The sequence below is a fragment of the Anopheles coluzzii genome, chromosome X (genome assembly GCF_943734685.1).
Source record: "Anopheles coluzzii chromosome X, AcolN3, whole genome shotgun sequence".
Taxonomy (NCBI): Eukaryota; Metazoa; Arthropoda; class Insecta; order Diptera; family Culicidae; genus Anopheles; species Anopheles coluzzii.
Window position 1 is genome coordinate 24,307,307 of NC_064669.1, and position 18,310 is coordinate 24,325,616.

Consider the following 18,310-nt stretch of genomic DNA (forward strand, 5'->3'; position numbering starts at 1 on the left):
TAATTATAAAAACTATAAAAATGTTAGAAAGGGATACTGTAAAAAACCATACACGCGTTGTAATTAATCGTAGGTGAATGAGCGGGTGGTGAAATACTAGGGAAATATTATAAAAATAAGTGTGTTTCTATTTTCTCATTGCCAACACACGTCAAAATAAACACAGAACTATATGAATTATCAATATTCAATCTTTTTTCCATCATCTTTATTATATTTTTAACTGTCAATAACAAAAGTATGCAAAAGAGGGACAAACTGCTTTAATCCAGGGTTTGCCGGGGAAGTCACAGCTATCAGCTTACATCTTATATGGTGCAAAGAGAATTCTTCTACTGCTGTAGGTATACAATCGTCAGCCTCGTAGATGTAGATATCTGCAGATGATAATTCGATCTCCTCATCGTTTTCAATAAGACGTATATGGAAAACATCAGTTACATACTCATATCGGTTTCCAACAACGACCAACGAGGGATTAGTATTAAGTTTCATAAATTTGACGACTTCGTTACGTTTGGTTAAAAACCATTCATCTCTTGTTGACGCTCTCAACAAAAAGTTGGCAGTTAATTGAATCCCATTCCCATTGTATACTATCCGAGGATATTGACAATCGGAATGATTGGGCGAATGCACATTAGCACGTTCCTCAGACCGAGCAGCAATTTGTACACCGCATTTAAATCCGGAACGTACAGAGCGTTTTAAAATGCCAAGATAGTTTTCAAAATCATAGCTTGAAAAATTATCCAATGGTCCTAAATTTTCAACATCTTTAGCAATATGTTGAAGGTTATGAACATTGCTTGTAACATGTTCACTACCATATATTGCGCCAAAGTTACGGACAAAAACATTTAAGAACACCTCTGCAGTTTTCCAATGCTTGCGATGGAATTTTGTTGAAAATATAGTAATCCCGCAAAAATAAAGTAAATAATGATTGTATACCCTTTCAGGTACAAGTTCTTTCATAACTATAACGCTGCAATAATGCAAAAATGTTCTAAACTGCGTGCCCTTCCATTTGTGCATATAATACGGATCGTGAATTTTCCTATTGATTTCTGAGGGAAGCTGCAACGCAGTAAAAAAATTCGTTGCAAACTCCTTCTGAGCATCAGACAATCTAGAAAGGAATACAAACTTTCCGATCCATATTCCACAGATAATTTTTCGAGTTACACCAAGATCAATCAAATGCAAACGGTCACTCGTAGGAACGTGTTCAATCATATCAAAATGCAACAGATCTTCTAGAGGCGATCGCAAAGGCTGATGGTGTGGAATGCATTCCCTATCTCGGAATCCATCATCGGTTCGTAATGGAGCCCCGACACAATCGAACACCACCTTATGGCCAGTGGGATGGTACACACCAACGCAAGTGCATCTTAAGCATCCATGTACAGCATTAAAATAGCATGTTGCTGCAAGAATAAAAATGTTGCTAAAAATGCAGTTTCATATAACATTTTCAAACAATAATACTTACACTTTATGAATGCTCTTGCAGGAGAATCTGCTATAAAAGCTCGGATTTGAAAATTGATTTTTTTATCTCCTATGCGAACTCCATTAAGATAAAGTTTGTTTGCTTCCTCCACAAGTTGACGTAAGTATTCTTCAACACTTCTCGGTTTTTCGGTACCACAAAATGCAGCAACCATCATTATTGGTGCATTTTTTACCTCTTCCACTTTCATTAAAATGGGCCAAACTTGCATTCGTCCACTTTTATGCAGGGGAAGGCCGTCAACAGAGAACTGGATCGTAAATTGCTCTGCGCATGGAGTAGAAGATCTGAATAAAGATCAACTTTAGGATATTTTCAAATGACCTATTTTCGATTGTAAAACTTACTTGAAATAATTTTGCAACGATTTCTCGATGCCTTTATACCAAAACTCCCCACCTTGTATAGTTTGCATCTCTTTTCCAATATTAGCGTACGTTTTAAGAAGGGTTCGACAGTCTTTCGGAAGGTCCATATTGGTGTTACTTCTCAAAATTTCCAACATCTCATTAACCGTATCTCGAGGCAGATTTCGGGTGATGGCAAAATGTCTCAAGCAATCTTTGACATCCTCATGATTTTCACAATTGTGATATTTTTTAGACTTATTGGTGTCTACAGTTTCCATATTTACATCGTTTTCATCGGTTTCACTATCTGAAGATAGCGCAATAAAATAATCCTCGTTGGAAAATGTATCTAAAGTCAGACAATAAATGCAATTGATTATTATAATATTGATTTTAGTATTATTTGCTAATATTACCCTCATCTAAATTTTCGAGACATCTTCTTTTGCCATATCTATCCGGGAAGATGATGGCCGGATCTTCTCTGCCCGGATGTTCTGAATCCGGGAGATGGGACTCAAATAATGAACTTACACGACCAGTTTGCGAGATATTATCTAAAAAAATAATTATAGTATGATACATGCGTAGTATTAGTGACTTTGTTAACATTGTTACAAAGTACATACCAATTGATGATGAAAACACTCTGCTGGGTCCTGCTTCAGCGTCATATTCAGCAGAAAGTTGTTCTAACAATTTATCCCGTTGACGATATAATTTTCCACTTCTTTTTGCCATGGCGTAGACAATTATAGAAGGATTAACAGTAACTTAACCAAAATGCTATGTTTATGCACTTGTTAACTTGGTTCACAAAAATTAACACTTCCTAAACAAGTAAACACACAACACCCTATAAGTTGATGGATTCATTCAAAGCCGCGCAATTTTGACAGATCCCAATGCAATACAGACGTTTTCGCACACACTCTCAAATTTGATTAGTTTGAGCAAATTTCGTGCAGATTTTACCGCAGGACTGCCAAAAATTCATCCGAAAATGAACACATTGTCGATTGGGAAACGACCGTCAAAACAGTTAACGACTGCTCGATATCGCATATAGGCAAACACGGGGAAAAAAATCGAGCAGTATAATTAAACGACTGTAAATTTGCATCGCATACGCTCTTGACAGTCGTTTGTTTAACGACGGCATAGGACCAGTCGTTAAAATTAACAAATGAACTCAATGCGATCGCGATGCCAAATTCTAGCAATTTTAACGACTCTGGTTAATTTTTAACGACTATTAATTTTAAACCAATTCATTCGCGATACCAGCTACGGGCTGTGAAATATGTTTGCAGTTTGAGTTTGAGAAGTTTTCGATCGCTCTGCTCAGCGGGTAGTGGACCCATATGCATAATCTAACCATAAGTTAGATTGAGCAAGTGGTTCGTAGTGACCATGTGTAGTTCTTTCAATTTTAGATTGAATACCGGTTCAGAATTTAGCACACTACTAAAACTTAATTTTTCTAACCTAACCAAAAAAACTAAAAATATATATATACAGTAGAACGTCGATTATCCGGGCAGCTCGGGACCGGACGGTTACCGGTTAATCGATTTGCACGGATAATGGTCCAAGAAATGTCAAATTCATATAAAAATTATAAAATTCACTAGTTTTATGATTAATTCACTTTGATTTAATCGATTAATCGTTAGTAGAATATTATTTTATTCAATAACTATACTTTGGCAACTTTTCATGGACAAACATGAATTTCATAAATACAACTAAACACTACAGAGCTGCACAAAAAACTGGTTGCCCACGTGACTATAGCTGCAAATGTTCGCCGTACGTTTGAACAGCTGTCACATTTATGCGCACGGTTAAGCCGCCCGCCGGTTAATCCGCCCCCGGATAATCGACGTTCTACTATATATATATATATATATATATATATATATATATATATATATATATATATATATATATATATATATATATATATATATATATATATATATATATATATATATATATATATATATATATATATATATATATATATATATATATATATATATATATATATATATATATATAATTTTATTTTTGATTTTATATTATTGTGCATTATATTTTAATTTATTATGCTCTTCTTTTTTCTACTTTTTCAATTGCAGTCGATAAGCAACTGTAAAGATCACAACCTTGGTTTGTGAATGGAATGTGAATAAGGAGGAGGAAATTCCATTATCCATCTAAAGCAGAAGTGCCTAACATGCTTGGTTTAACCTTTGGTAACGAATATCGGCAATTTAACCAACCATTATTTGACTTTCATTTATATTATTATCTGAAATTTTAATAAGATATAAAGGAATTTTGAATGAATAAATGAATTTTGAGTCAAATATTTATTTTTTAAGTTACTTTGACGTTAATTGTTAGATGACATTGTATGTATGCCGAAGATGGTAAGTATTTTTATTTACAATTGGGTTATTGTTGCAACACTGCAATAGATCCTTTTCTCAACTAATAGGGCCGCGAATATAAAATGACGAAAGTTATTTTAACATTGTAGAAACCGAAAATTGTATGTGAATACACCTCAAAAAACATAAACACCTTGGTCGCGGTCATACGTTAACATTTTAGTATCGTAGGCGTACACGTCAGAATAAAACGGCATTCGTGCTCGAGAATCAGAACAGCGCACACCTTCCGATTCTTCATCTTTTCCGTTCCGAAAATTCCGTAATTTTACACTTTGTTGATTCGATTCTCCTGGTGTTGTTTTTTACTCTAATTTTTTTTATGAATTTTCGAAAGAACTCCGTTAGCCCTAAAAAAGCTTGAATAGCTTTATCATTATTCGGTAGGCTAAAATTCTTAACGGCTCTTATTGTGTCTTCACCTGGTGAAATTGTTCCCTTTTCTACATGATGCCCTAAGAAGACAAATGACTGTTGCAAAAATTCACTGGGAGAGCCCAGTTTACTTTAAGTCCGTATTCCCTTATTTTATCGAAAAACCAATTCCATTTTATTTAAACATTCCTCTGGAGTTACACCGTGAATGAGTATATCGTCCAAATACAGATCTAATACATTTTGATTCATTGATGATTGAAAAATAGTGTTTACAAATCTAATGAAAACAGCAGAAGAGCTCAAAATTGTGCTCTTTAAAATTCGTACAATTCCGTTTTTGTGGCAAATCCGTTTTGTGTGTATTTTCTACTACTATCTTCTATTGTAACATGGAAAAATCCGTTTGTCAAATCCATAACTGTAAAATACCTAGCTTTCTGTAGTTTTTCTAACACCTCTTCAATTACCGGGATAGGAAAACCATCTCTTAATACGATCAAATTGAGTTTCCTATAATCAACGCATAATCAACTCTGCGCGCAAAGTCGGACGCAATTTCTGGATCACTCCTTGCTCCAACCGTTGTTCTATCTGTTGTCAGTGCTGCAAAATGTCATTATAAATGTCATAAATAAATCTGACTGAAAAAAAATCCATATTAGCGTCACGTAGCGTCAGCGTCTCAATTGTGATAATCAGAGGTGATACTCAGAACTTCTTCTTCTTCTTCTTTGGCTCAACAAGCGATGTCGGTCAAGGCCTGCCTGTACCTACTTGTGGGCTTGGCTTTCAGTGACTAATTGATTCCCCCCCATAGCAGGATAGTCAGTCCTACGTATGGCGGCGCGGTCTATTTGGGGATTGAACCCATGACGGGCATGTTGTTAAGTCGTACGAGTTGACGACTGTACTACGAGACCGGCTCAAATACTCAGAACTAGGCATGTGTAAAATGAACGAGAATCGCACCGTTCGAACAGTTCGGTAAAGTGCACGAACGAACGAGATTCTTAACAAAAAGAACGACCAGGACTTTTGGAAGAAACAGTACTATAAACTCTCGATATATGTAAGGGTACAATAAGAATATAACATAAATAGTCACACGCTTTACAATAACACAATAATAACAACAATAACAATTACAAGGACGCTAAAGATTCTGGCGAGAGGCGCGAAGTAAATTAATGCGACTCAACACATTTGCCATCGTCATGCCGGGCTCATACGCATCAGATTCCGCATTCAGAGCAAGACATATACGCAAAAACGGGTCTCGGGAGGCGAAGGCGGTCCTTGTCTCTGGGATGGCCGGCATTGCCCGAGGGCGGAGAGTTCTTGCAGGCACGTACAGCTGTATCGACGAGAGCAAAACCGGACAATCGATGCTACCATTGAGAAGCCCAACGATAAAAGCCAGCCTAGCATTTCGTATTCGGTCGTCGAGTTGGGATAACCCGAGCAACAAACACCTTGTTGTGTAGTCGTTGTTGCTGCCCCACGAACGGAGCGCGAAACGGGTAGCCCTACGCTGGATGGACTCCAAGCGCGCAACCCCCCGAGCAGAGGAGGGCCACCACACAACGCTGCCATACTCCAGCACTGATCGAATAAGAGCACAATAAAGAGTTTTGGTGCAGATTGGGTCAGAGAGCTCACGAGTCATGTTAACGACTAAACCTAACAATTGTATTGTTGTATTGTTTATTGTATTAAGTGATTGGCCAAACAAGCGGCCTTATCACTGAATTAAAACTAAAACTTAAATAACTAACGCAGTGTACAATGATAAGACGGATCAACAGAATCTAGTAAGTAGGTGCCAGTCAAATAAAATGTAACGCTGATTAAACTTACGGGCCATCGCAGTCATTGGGTCGTTCTCGCTGTATGCACGTCTTGTAAGGTCAGTTCTTATTAGTCTGTAGTTACGGAACACTCTAGGAGGGACATTTATGTTGACTCTAGCCAGTAGTTCTGGCGAATCTATCTCACCGACAATAAGTTTGGACAAAAACGTACATTGGGCATTATCACGTCTCCTAGCAAGTGTGTCCAGACCAAACAATAAACAACGAGTATGATACGATGGACGAGGGGTTACATTACGCCACGGAGTGAAGTGTAGGACAATACGAGTAACTCTCTTTTGGACAGCTTCTATTCTATTGGACCAAACACTAGAGAACGGACACCAAACTGTAGAACTAAACTCGAAGATGGAACGAACATAGGACTTATACAGAGTTAACAGGCAGTGTGGGTCATTGAGTTCTCTCGAATGTCGACGAATAAATCCTAGCATTTTGTTAGCTTTGTCTAAAATATCACAGTAATGATGTCGGAAATCTAGTTTGCGATCCAGGGTGACTCTTAGATCCCTGACCGTATTGCACCGCGGTAGTTGTGTCCCTGATATGCTATAGATATACCTTATCGGACTAGCTATTCTAAAGAACGACATTGACGTACACTTATCAACAGAAATTAGCAGGTCGTTGTTGATACACCAGTCAGTGAAAACATCAATCGATCTTTGCAGAGAAAGAGAGTCGGAAGTGTTCCGTACGATACGAAACAGCCTAACATCATCCGCATAAAGCAGACAATCTGCTTCCAGTGTGGCCAGTGTGACGTCGTTAATAAAAAGCGAGAACAGCAGTGGTCCCAAGTTGCTGCCCTGAGGGACGCCAGATGAACTCTCGAAAACGTTAGAGGAGACACCATCGATTTGTACGTAGTAGCTACGTTTAGAGATATAGGACCTGAACCAATTCACCAGCGGAGTAAAGAGACCGATCCGGGCGAGCTTAGCCAACAGCAAGCGATGGTTCACAAGATCAAACGCAGCCTTAAGATCAGTGTATACTGCATCCATCTGAGCTCCGGAAATAAAGGCTGCGTGGCAGTTGGAGACGAATTCCACCAGGTTTGTGGTAACACTGCGTCGAGGAAAGAAACCATGCTGGCGTGTAGAAATATAACACCGCAAACCCACTAATATTCACCGGTATTCAGTCCACGCACATCGCGCACACTTACAACCACACAAATCATCCTGACACGTCTCAAGAAACGAAGAACACCGGCGCTGAAACAACGTTAGTAAATAATAATTGCACTTACCAGACGATTGTTTTTCCTACAACAAACAACATTTTTTCCACTGAGGCAGTGCTTGACGAAAGGCGCACGCAACTTAATGATCGTGAAACCAAAACAAACTATCGCCAAAGAACGGACACTACACTCACACAATCGCACGGCTATCATGTCAATCCTACAGGGGTCGCCTGCCGTAATAATACTGACGAATTATTGTTCCTGTACCAAAACGTTAGAGGATTGAAATCTAAATGCAATCAAGTATTTGACTATGTTTCTACAACCCACTATGACGTTATTATCCTGACTGAAACATGGTTGGATTCAACGATTGATTCCTCGGAATTGTTCCCGGATAATTATACAGTGTATAGAACAGACCGCAGCACCAAAAATAGTAAAAAATCAACCGGTGGCGGGGTTCTTATTGCCGTTGCTTCACACCTACGTACAATACTTTGTTCTACACAGGATACCGTTGAGCAACTCTGGGTAAGAGTTTATGGTAATAAACGTACTTTTATCACGGGTGTAGTGTACATTCCTCCAGATTTAGTAAACAACACTACTACCATGCAAACTATCTGCTCCACCATAGATAATATTGCTTGTGCAACCACCGATACGTTTCTCCTATTCGGGGACTTTAACTTCCCCAATCTTTCCTGGAACACCGATGATTCTAACGTTCCTGCACTGAGAATCAATTATGAGAATTCACGAATTACGGACAACTGCCGCTCTTTGCTTGACTGCATCTATAGTAATGGGCTTTCTCAGATCAACTTTATACCTAATGCATCGGATAACATTCTCGATCTCATAATTGTCTCTGACGAGATCCTACATTATTGTGCCCCACCGGTGGTGTCACCCTTCCCTATGGTTGCCGTTGATGTTCATCATCCTCCTGTTGAACTACACTTAACTGGTGCTGGCAATACAGCTCGTTCCTGGCGTTCTACCGCACCAAACCGTGAGTCCGGAACACGTAACTACAGGCGAACTAACTTTATCCGTCTAGCTGAACTGCTTCAATCTACTGACTGGTCTTTCCTGGAAGGTAATCCGGATGTTAACTCAGCATTGGAACTATTTAACACAACACTACTGGCGCTTATATCTGATTGCTGTCCTCTAATGCCACCGCGTCGCAGTCCACCATGGTCTGATGCACGTTTACGCCGTCTAAAGCAAAACAAAGCGTCATGCTTTCGCTTTTACAGTACAAATGGTACACAACACTCCAAATTAAGGTTCATTGCTGCCCATAATGTATATAGAAGCTATAACAGACAACTTCATACTCGTTATCTCATTCGAGTGAAATTCTCGCTCATCAGACACCCAACACGATTCTGGAGGTATGTTGAATCAAAACGCGGTAACAGCTCACTCCCCGATGTTCTCACATATAACAACGTCTCCACAAGCAGTAAGGAAGGCATGTGCAACTTATTTGCTGATCGTTTCAAGGACTGCTTTACTACGGATGATGCAAGCTTATCATTAAAAGCAGCTTTAAATAATGTGCCCCGTGATGTTGTTGACATTGACGTACGCGATATTATTATCTCGGTAGATACTGTACTACGTGCTCTGCAGCAGGTCAAAACCTCATACAACCCTGGACCCGATGGTATTCCTACGGCAATCCTTGCCAAATGCCGCGAATTTTTAGCAGAGCCTCTGTCTCAAATCTACCAACTCTCTTTTGCACAAAGTACTGTACCCACGGCCTGGAAATCCTCTGTGATGTTTCCGGTGTACAAAAAAGGGGATAAAAACTCTGCTGAGAACTACCGCGGTATAACCACCTTGCCTTCTTGTGCCAAGGTGTTTGAGATCGTCATACAAAACTCGCTAATGTATCACTGTCGTTCTTATATTTCTACACGCCAGCATGGTTTCTTTCCTCGACGCAGTGTTACCACAAACCTGGTGGAATTCGTCTCCAACTGCCACGCAGCCTTTATTTCCGGAGCTCAGATGGATGCAGTATACACTGATCTTAAGGCTGCGTTTGATCTTGTGAACCATCGCTTGCTGTTGGCTAAGCTCGCCCGGATCGGTCTCTTTACTCCGCTGGTGAATTGGTTCAGGTCCTATATCTCTAAACGTAGCTACTACGTACAAATCGATGGTGTCTCCTCTAACGTTTTCGAGAGTTCATCTGGCGTCCCTCAGGGCAGCAACTTGGGACCACTGCTGTTCTCGCTTTTTATTAACGACGTCACACTGGCCACACTGGAAGCAGATTGTCTGCTTTATGCGGATGATGTTAGGCTGTTTCGTATCGTACGGAACACTTCCGACTCTCTTTCTCTGCAAAGATCGATTGATGTTTTCACTGACTGGTGTATCAACAACGACCTGCTAATTTCTGTTGATAAGTGTACGTCAATGTCGTTCTTTAGAATAGCTAGTCCGATAAGGTATATCTATAGCATATCAGGGACACAACTACCGCGGTGCAATACGGTCAGGGATTTAGGAGTCACCCTGGATCGCAAACTAGATTTCCGACAACATTACTGTGATATTTTAGACAAAGCTAACAAAATGCTAGGATTTATTCGTCGACATTCGAGAGAACTCAATGACCCACACTGCCTGTTAACTCTGTATAATTCCTATGTTCGTTCCATCCTCGAGTTTAGTTCTACAGTTTGGTGTCCATTCTCTAGTGTTTGGTCCAATAGAATAGAAGCTGTCCAAAAGAGAGTTACTCGTATTGTCCTACACTTCACTCCGTGGCGTAATGTAACCCCTCGTCCATCGTATCATACTCGTTGTTTGTTGTTTGGTCTGGACACACTTGCTAGGAGACGTGATAATGCCCAATGTACGTTTTTGTCCAAACTTATTGTCGGTGAGATAGATTCGCCAGAACTACTGGCTAGAGTCAACATAAATGTCCCTCCTAGAGTGTTCCGTAACTACAGACTAATAAGAACTGACCTTACAAGACGTGCATACAGCGAGAACGACCCAATGACTGCGATGGCCCGTAAATTTAATCAGCGTTACATTTCATTTGACTGGCACCTACCTACTAGATTTTGTTGATCCGTTTTGTCATTGTACACTGCGTTAGTTATTTGAGTTTTAGTTTTAATTCAGTGATAAGGCCGCTTGTTTGGCCAATCACTTAATACAATAAACAAAACAATACAAACAATATAAGAACGACAGTGATACATTAGCGAGTTTTGTATGACGATCTCAAACACCTTGGCACAAGAAGGCACGATGGTTATACCGCGGTAGTTCTCAGCAGAGTTTTTATCCCCTTTTTTGTACACCGGAAACATCACAGAGGAGAGTTAAAAATATCATGAAATGTAAAAAGAAGGATAGGCCATTTTCTAGTGTGCAACACACTATTCGTTAGGATTCGGACACGATCGTTTCCGAATACACTATTCGTTAGGATTCGGATACGATCATTTCCGAGTAAGATATGAGTTACCGTGAGTGGCATATATAAGCCAATTGCTGAGATAATAAAGACCCTTCTTTTTTCTCGAACTACCATAACCAAAGCGTTGCGTATTACTCTGCTGGTACAGTATCGGACATTAAGATAGGACCCTTTTTTTTCAATGCACCGTGCACTTGTTTTGCCACGTTACTTGTGTATGTGTGTGTATGTGTGTGTGTATGTGTGTGTGTGTGTGTGTGTGTGTGTGTGAGTGTGTGTGTGTATGTGTGTGTGTGCATGTGTGTGTGTGTGTAGTAGTAGAAAGAGAGTGTGCTTTTTAATGTGTATTTGCAAGTGCGCGGGTTTGTGTCTGAAAAACATAGCATGCGTTGAAATTATTCTTATTATGTGTGTTATCATGTGAAACATTGTGCGTTTACACTTGGATAAAAACTAAAGTTTGCATCGACAGCAGCGCTTGTTCCTCGGACGAAAACGCAGGTGTGCTGTTTCATGAATGTGAATGCGACACCGGTGCGAAATGGACACGCGCACAATAGCAATGAACTCGGCATTCCCTCACAGGTGTTTCTCCAGTGCACGCCATTGAAAGGCCTTCGTGCATCTCTGCGTTGCACGTTGTGTGCGAATGGTAAACTTTGTGGCTGGCGCGCAGTTATTCTTTTCAATGGGCGTTTTGTTTCATGTCATCGCGCGGCAGTATTCTTTTCTCGATTTTGAAGGGAAGACGCTTACTCGCGTTCTCGTTGATAGTTTTATCCATGCGATGTTTTCGCTGCTCGACAACGATGTAATTCATCGCGTATAGAAGTAGAACGCAGGCAGAGCACGGGATCAGCCGTGTCCAAGTTTTTAACCAGCGCGTTCTTGACGGTCCAAGCAAGCAATGTTAGTAACAATGGGTCGAGGTAAACGTTGTACCGATTATCAGCGCCATATGTAAAAGCGAATGGCTGCTGCTGGCATTAAGCGCAAAAGGATCGAGTTCGTAATGGAACGATTGCGCACTTTTGTGGCAAACGCGCTTCGGACAACTGAAACGTGCTTAGACAACTGAAACGCGCTTGGACAACCGAAACGCGCAAGTCAACCGGACGTCCTCAGCAGACCACGGCGAAAGAAGACCGTAACATTGTTAATATATCGAAAACACACTGATCGCGAGGGCGGTGGTCCTGCTTATCACACCAAAAACCTAACCCAAAACACAAAAAAACTACTTACAAATCTATCCGAAACGACCTACTTGTGAAACAAACACACACATCAATACACATTTAAACATACATCCACACACACACACACATGCACACAAATATACACACACACACACACACACACACATACACACGCATACACACACACACAAACACAAACACATACAAACCACACATAAACTTGGCCCAACGGGTGCACGGTGCGTTAAAAAACCAATGCCCTATCTTTCTGTCCGATACTGTACCCACTTTAACAAGAATCTCTACAGTTTTTTAACGTCGAAGTGACAAATAGATGGTGTAAAACTGATTCCGCGGAGTGACGAAAAGGAGCAGGTAGCAGAAAGCGACGTGTTTTTGGCTGATGTGTTTTCAACCTCCACCGAACCGAGAATAATAGCGCCGAGTGTTTATGAAGAACAAATAAGTGCGTTAATCGAGAAGCATTGTGTCAATTGTGTCAATCACCGAAACGTTTCTCTTCACCTGAGAACGAGATCGTGGAAAAACAGACAGTGCTGCAAAATGTCATGAGTATCACGAGATTTTCACCAACGAAAACAATGAAAATATCCGTGGTAGCTTGATGCTCATTGCTGATAGTCAATAAAAGTGCGCCATGACATGCTGAACACGACATGTGAATTCTTGAGTCCAACACGATACTCTGACTGACAAGCTTAGCTTAATGCCGGCGCAAGCATTATCATGATTTTTTTCTGGCTGTGAACAGTGCTGCCAAATGCTACTGTTTCAATCATCAACACTCATGACTGAAACGAAGCTCAAATCAGATCACGTACACAACTGAGATGATCAGTGACGACCCAAGCGCCACAGATTAAGCTTAAACGACTGGAAAATTGAATATCCATAGAAAAAAAATGAAAGCTCCACAGCTTCATTGGTCTGATCAATAGATGGCGTATTACAACTCATCATTATATTGCTATCCTTTTCTTGAAATATGTTTTGACAACTTTCATCTTATCATGACCTATATAGCCTTATAACTTTCTGAGCAAAAATCTCTATGAATGGTCGTGTGGTCAGATACGTGGGTATCAACACCAACGACCATTACTCAAATCTCACTTGTTTCAGTACTGGTGGTTTCCGTTGGAGTTTAGTATTTAAACAATCGTATCGCCGTTCTAGTTCTAGCGATGCATAACTTCAATGCGAAACCATACAACAGTACAGAGGAAATGAGAAAGCTCTCCTCCAAGCGATGAAGCTCAACTGGTTGGGGTATCCCCCCAACAGAGAGCGCCACCAGCTTTTTTGCTATTTTTAGAATGCATGAGTCGTTTGCCGTCTGCTAAACGAAGTCTTTCTATATTCCGTTTAGGTAGAGAACTTGAGTCGTTTAGAAGCCGTTTAGTCGTCGTTTAGTGGATTTGTGGCACTTGGGGATACTCAAACAGTTGGAGAATCAATCACATGCTTGGTGAGATTTAGTTTAGCACCCAACTTTTGATAACTCACTTGGTCACGACATTGTTGTCGGCGATAATCGCGACATTCTTGGAATATACTTGGCGCGTAGGCTCTAGCAACAAAATGAGCATGCTTTCTCTCTCTATCTGTTTTGATTATCTGTCGGGTCAAACAGAGCGAGAAAACATGCTCATTTTGTTTCTTGGAACCACTCGCACGCAATGCATATCTCCCGTGACCATCGCGATGATCACCGACTGCAAATGTCGCGACCAAGTGATTGAACACGAGCTGGTTGCACACAATGTCACCAAGCATGCGATGGTCGCACCAACTGTTTGAGGCTCGCCTCTGATCTTCGCAGTAGAGCTCGTGACGCTGAGATGATTTTGTTTCAGCCAGAATTTGTCATGACTATGTCAGTGACATTTTGCAAAACTGATCAAAGTAAAAAAAGTCGTGACATAGTGACTGACCAAGCGATGGTCGCAAACATGTCATGAGCATGTATTAGTCACACCAACCGTTCTGAGTAGGCATGGGCAAAACCAGCTGTGTCAAACTCATTTCATCAGAGGGCCGCAAGTACAGATTTTCAGTGATTCGCGGGCCGCAAGTTAAGCAAATTGACGTTTTGTATTCCTCGCTTCAAATCTGGAATCGTTTCTTATTTAAAATTTGCTATGTTATTTTTCATTATGCTCTTTTTTATTAAAAATTTTTTTTTTGTTAATTTAGAAAAATATAGCGACACAACCCAAATAGCCAGCTCGTACTTTATAGCTGATTTAAGGCTGTTTAACGAAAAATCGTTCCAATGTCGTACTTTGTGGCTGATTAAGAGATAGACGGCACTTTGCGGAACTATGGAGCTTTTTAACAGGCACATGGTACTCTTTGGAACTTTGCGGCTGATTAACACTATGTGTAGGGTTCATGATGGAACTTTAAGGCTTGTTAAGAACGTGTACCGAATTTGGTGGAACTTCATAGCTTTTTAATGCATGACATCGGTACAAGGTGGCTCTTGTCAAAGTGACAAAGACAGACGCCGCCAATCATCTCATTGCTGCTGTACAAGTTAGATTAGTTCTTTGAAGAAGGGATTTTGAAGGAAGTGATTGTGATTGTACAGTAAATTGTGATACGTTTCGTGTAATTTATGAATATTAAGGGTTTAAAAATATACACATGTACACAAATAAAACAAATCCTGTTGTTTATTTCATCGATGACGCTTGCTTGAAAATATAACACAAAGAAAAATAATCCCCAGCACCGTAGCTTAAGGAAGCTGCTTAAGCGCTATTAAGAAGGACCGCCTGGAACTTTGATGCTGTTTATCTACTGCAAAAGGCGAATTAGAGCAGCGATCTTTAGCGTGCCAAAATGAGCTGCTTAAGCAATTCGGGCTATTTGGGAATGATTGTTTTTCTCTGGAAAATTGAATACACTTCGACAAATACTAATGACAGATTTTTGGTTTGCAGTGCTTTTAGCACTTCTCAAAATATTCTCGCGGGCCGCCAGTTTGACATACCTGGGCAAAACGATTCTTTTCACCGAACGCGAACGAATCGTGTAAATCATACCTACACGACTGAATTCATCGAACGCGTTCGAACTGGCTCATTTGTGTTCGATCTGTGTTCTGTTGGTGTAGAAATTATACTTATATAATTCAATAGATCGATCCCGTTCAAACGGATTATTCATTATTCGCGAATGAACTGAACTGGAATTGATTGCGCTCATCAAGTTGATCCATATTTAAGTAGTTTTTTTATAGAATCCTAGAGTGTGTATAAGGCATAGTGTACAATATATGCTGGAGACATTTTGGCTCGTATTAGTTTTTTACATGATAGTTTTTGGTCGGTTTTGCGATAGCTTGTGTTGACAAGACACCAGATGGGCCGAGTGATTAATGTTTTTAAATTATTGGTGTCAACCACAGAATGAGTACTTCTTTGGCTACAGTATACGTCTATGGTGGGTAAATGAAAAAGATAACGAGCGTTTTTTGTGAATAAAAACCCCATGAAACAAAGAACGAAAGAATCGTCGTTCGCGTTCGGTTCTTTTTGGTAAGCGAACTAGCTAAGCGAACTAGCGAATTGAGTTGTGTAGGTACGATTTACACATTAATAGAACACAGATCGAACACTTACGGATCAGATCGAACGCGTTCGATGAATTCAGTTGTGTAGGTACAATTTACACACCAACAGAACTGTTGTGCGAGTTCCGCATAGCGTTTGCTGCTTGGGCAAACTGACATTTTGCTGCTTGGGTTTGGATTTTTGTGACAGTAGAATTGAAGTGACCGTAGCAATAGACGATGCGCAATCTCAGATTGCGCATATATCTATCTGTCAAACGGGTCGGTTTGATATATTTATCTGTCAAAAAATATATATATATCTCGGACATATAATCTTTAAAATTTATGCGCAATCTTGGCGCAATCTGAAAATGTATGGAAATGACGTTTATAGCTCAGGGTTGGCTACGCGAAATGACTTATGTTTTGATAAAACGAATATATGCGCAATCTGAGATTGCGCATCGTGTATTAATACGGTGACAATAAATGATTTTTTTAGTCTTGCATGCGACATCAACGAAGAGAGATCGTCTTGACTGTGAGGGCTCCCAATTTTACGGTGAAAGAAAACTACTACATCACCCCCTCAAGTTACAGTCCACCGCTAGAGACACAACAAGAACACAGATCGAACACAAATGAGCCAGTTCGAACGCGTTCGATGAATTCCACACCAACAGCACACGTATCGAACACTGCTGGACAAATTCGACGGTGTTCGAGGAATTGAATTGTATAGGCCTCGCTACACGAACCGAAAACTCGAGGCGAAAACTCAAAAATCAGAAATCTACGTCAAAAAGATTTCGGGTCGTGTAGACGCGTTTTGTGCACCACCAAAAACACAAAGCCGCTGTCAATTGAAGCAAGCGTTTGTTTACAAGCAGAATCGTTTACGCGTTGTTATCGATTGTGTATAAATTTATCCGGATAAAAATGGATACTCTTTTAATGAGTGAAGAATAGTTGGCTTCGCTATCGTGGGCGGTAGAACTAAACGTGGAACAGCTAAGGGGTCGCAACTAGCGAATTGTGCGCAGCTGGTGGATGCGACCAATGTTTTTTCAGCGACGTCAAGACGGCAACCGTTTGTTGGATGATATTGTCGCAGAACGGACCAACGAAACAATTAATACCTTCATTCGCGTAATACCAGAAGATTTGGAATTTTTATTTTTATGCGCGATGTCATCACCACTCAAGAAAGATTGATAATATTGCTTCACTACATAACTACAGGCCATACCTTCAGTAGCTTGCAATTTTTATTTCAGGTTGGTATGATTAGCACGGCTTAAAAACGGAAAATATTTTTTTTTATTTTATTTCAGGTGTCTCGTTCTTCGATTAGCAGAATTGTGAAAGAGACGAGTCTTTGTTTATAAAGTGTTACGTCCCTATTTGAAGATACTCGTTTGAATAGTGTTTGATGTACTAAAAAGTTCATGTTTTATTATATTTTGATTCATGTGTGATTCATGTCATCTTACAACTCAAGTTAAACTAATTATTCAATTATTTTTTAATTCATTTTTCATTTTCATTCAAAACAATTCAAAACATAAACACTACCTTAAAGCTACAATAAAAAATGAAAGTAGTAACTAAAACAAAATTCTAAATAAACCCTATCCTATCCTAATTCTATACTATATGGTAACTATTTACAAGACTATCTACTATCTAACTAACTATTAACTTATTATATACAACTATTTACATAACTCATGGCTGATCCCCATCGCGACGGTTGGCCCGGTTGGCCAACACAAACTCCTCGGCATCTAGCATGGTTCGTTGAACCCTTGAGGTCACAACACGCTGTTCCTCTGGCGTGAACCTCGTCAGGAATTCAGCGACCCAGCGGCCAAACACATTCTCCGAGGAGTTTGCATTGGCCATCGTGGCTTCCGCCACGCGTGTGAGGGCCTCGCTCATACGAAGCCCCCCGTCGCTAGGGGTTCGTCGACGACGCCGTCCTTGCCGAGGATGGGAGAGGCTTGGGAAGGTCGGGTGACTTGATGAGGAAAGGATACCTGAGAAGGGGAGGGAAGGGGAGAATTTCGGGAGGGTGTAGGATGACGGATTGGTTGATGGAGGTTGGGGGTTGGCTGGCACTGAAGAGGTTCGCTGGGACTGAAGGATTGGATGGAAAAAGTGTTTGTAGGGTCCGGACTAAAGGAACAAGGTGGATCATACTCAATGTATGTGTGATCGGCAAGGATCCGGGATCGTGCAACGGCCGAACCCGTTGTGACGAGGGAGTTCAGAGCGAGGCCCTCATCTTCCT

General features: G+C 40.4%; 1 protein-coding gene across 5 annotated transcripts in view; it reads left to right on the top strand.

Moving 5' to 3' along the window:
* The window catches only part of LOC120955465 (prosaposin), a 37,289-nt gene extending 33,039 nt beyond the window's left edge, over window positions 1-4,250 (top strand). For all 5 annotated transcript variants that reach the window (XR_007452028.1, XR_007452029.1, XR_005751785.2 and 2 more), the window contains one exon: window positions 4,014-4,250. Coding sequence is in view for 1 of the 5 variants with exons in the window: in XM_049606508.1 (XP_049462465.1) it covers window positions 4,014-4,030 (17 nt within the window). In the remaining 4 variants the exon portion in view is untranslated. The remainder of the gene's footprint in view (window positions 1-4,013) is intronic.
* Window positions 4,251-18,310: the final 14,060 nt, after the last annotated feature.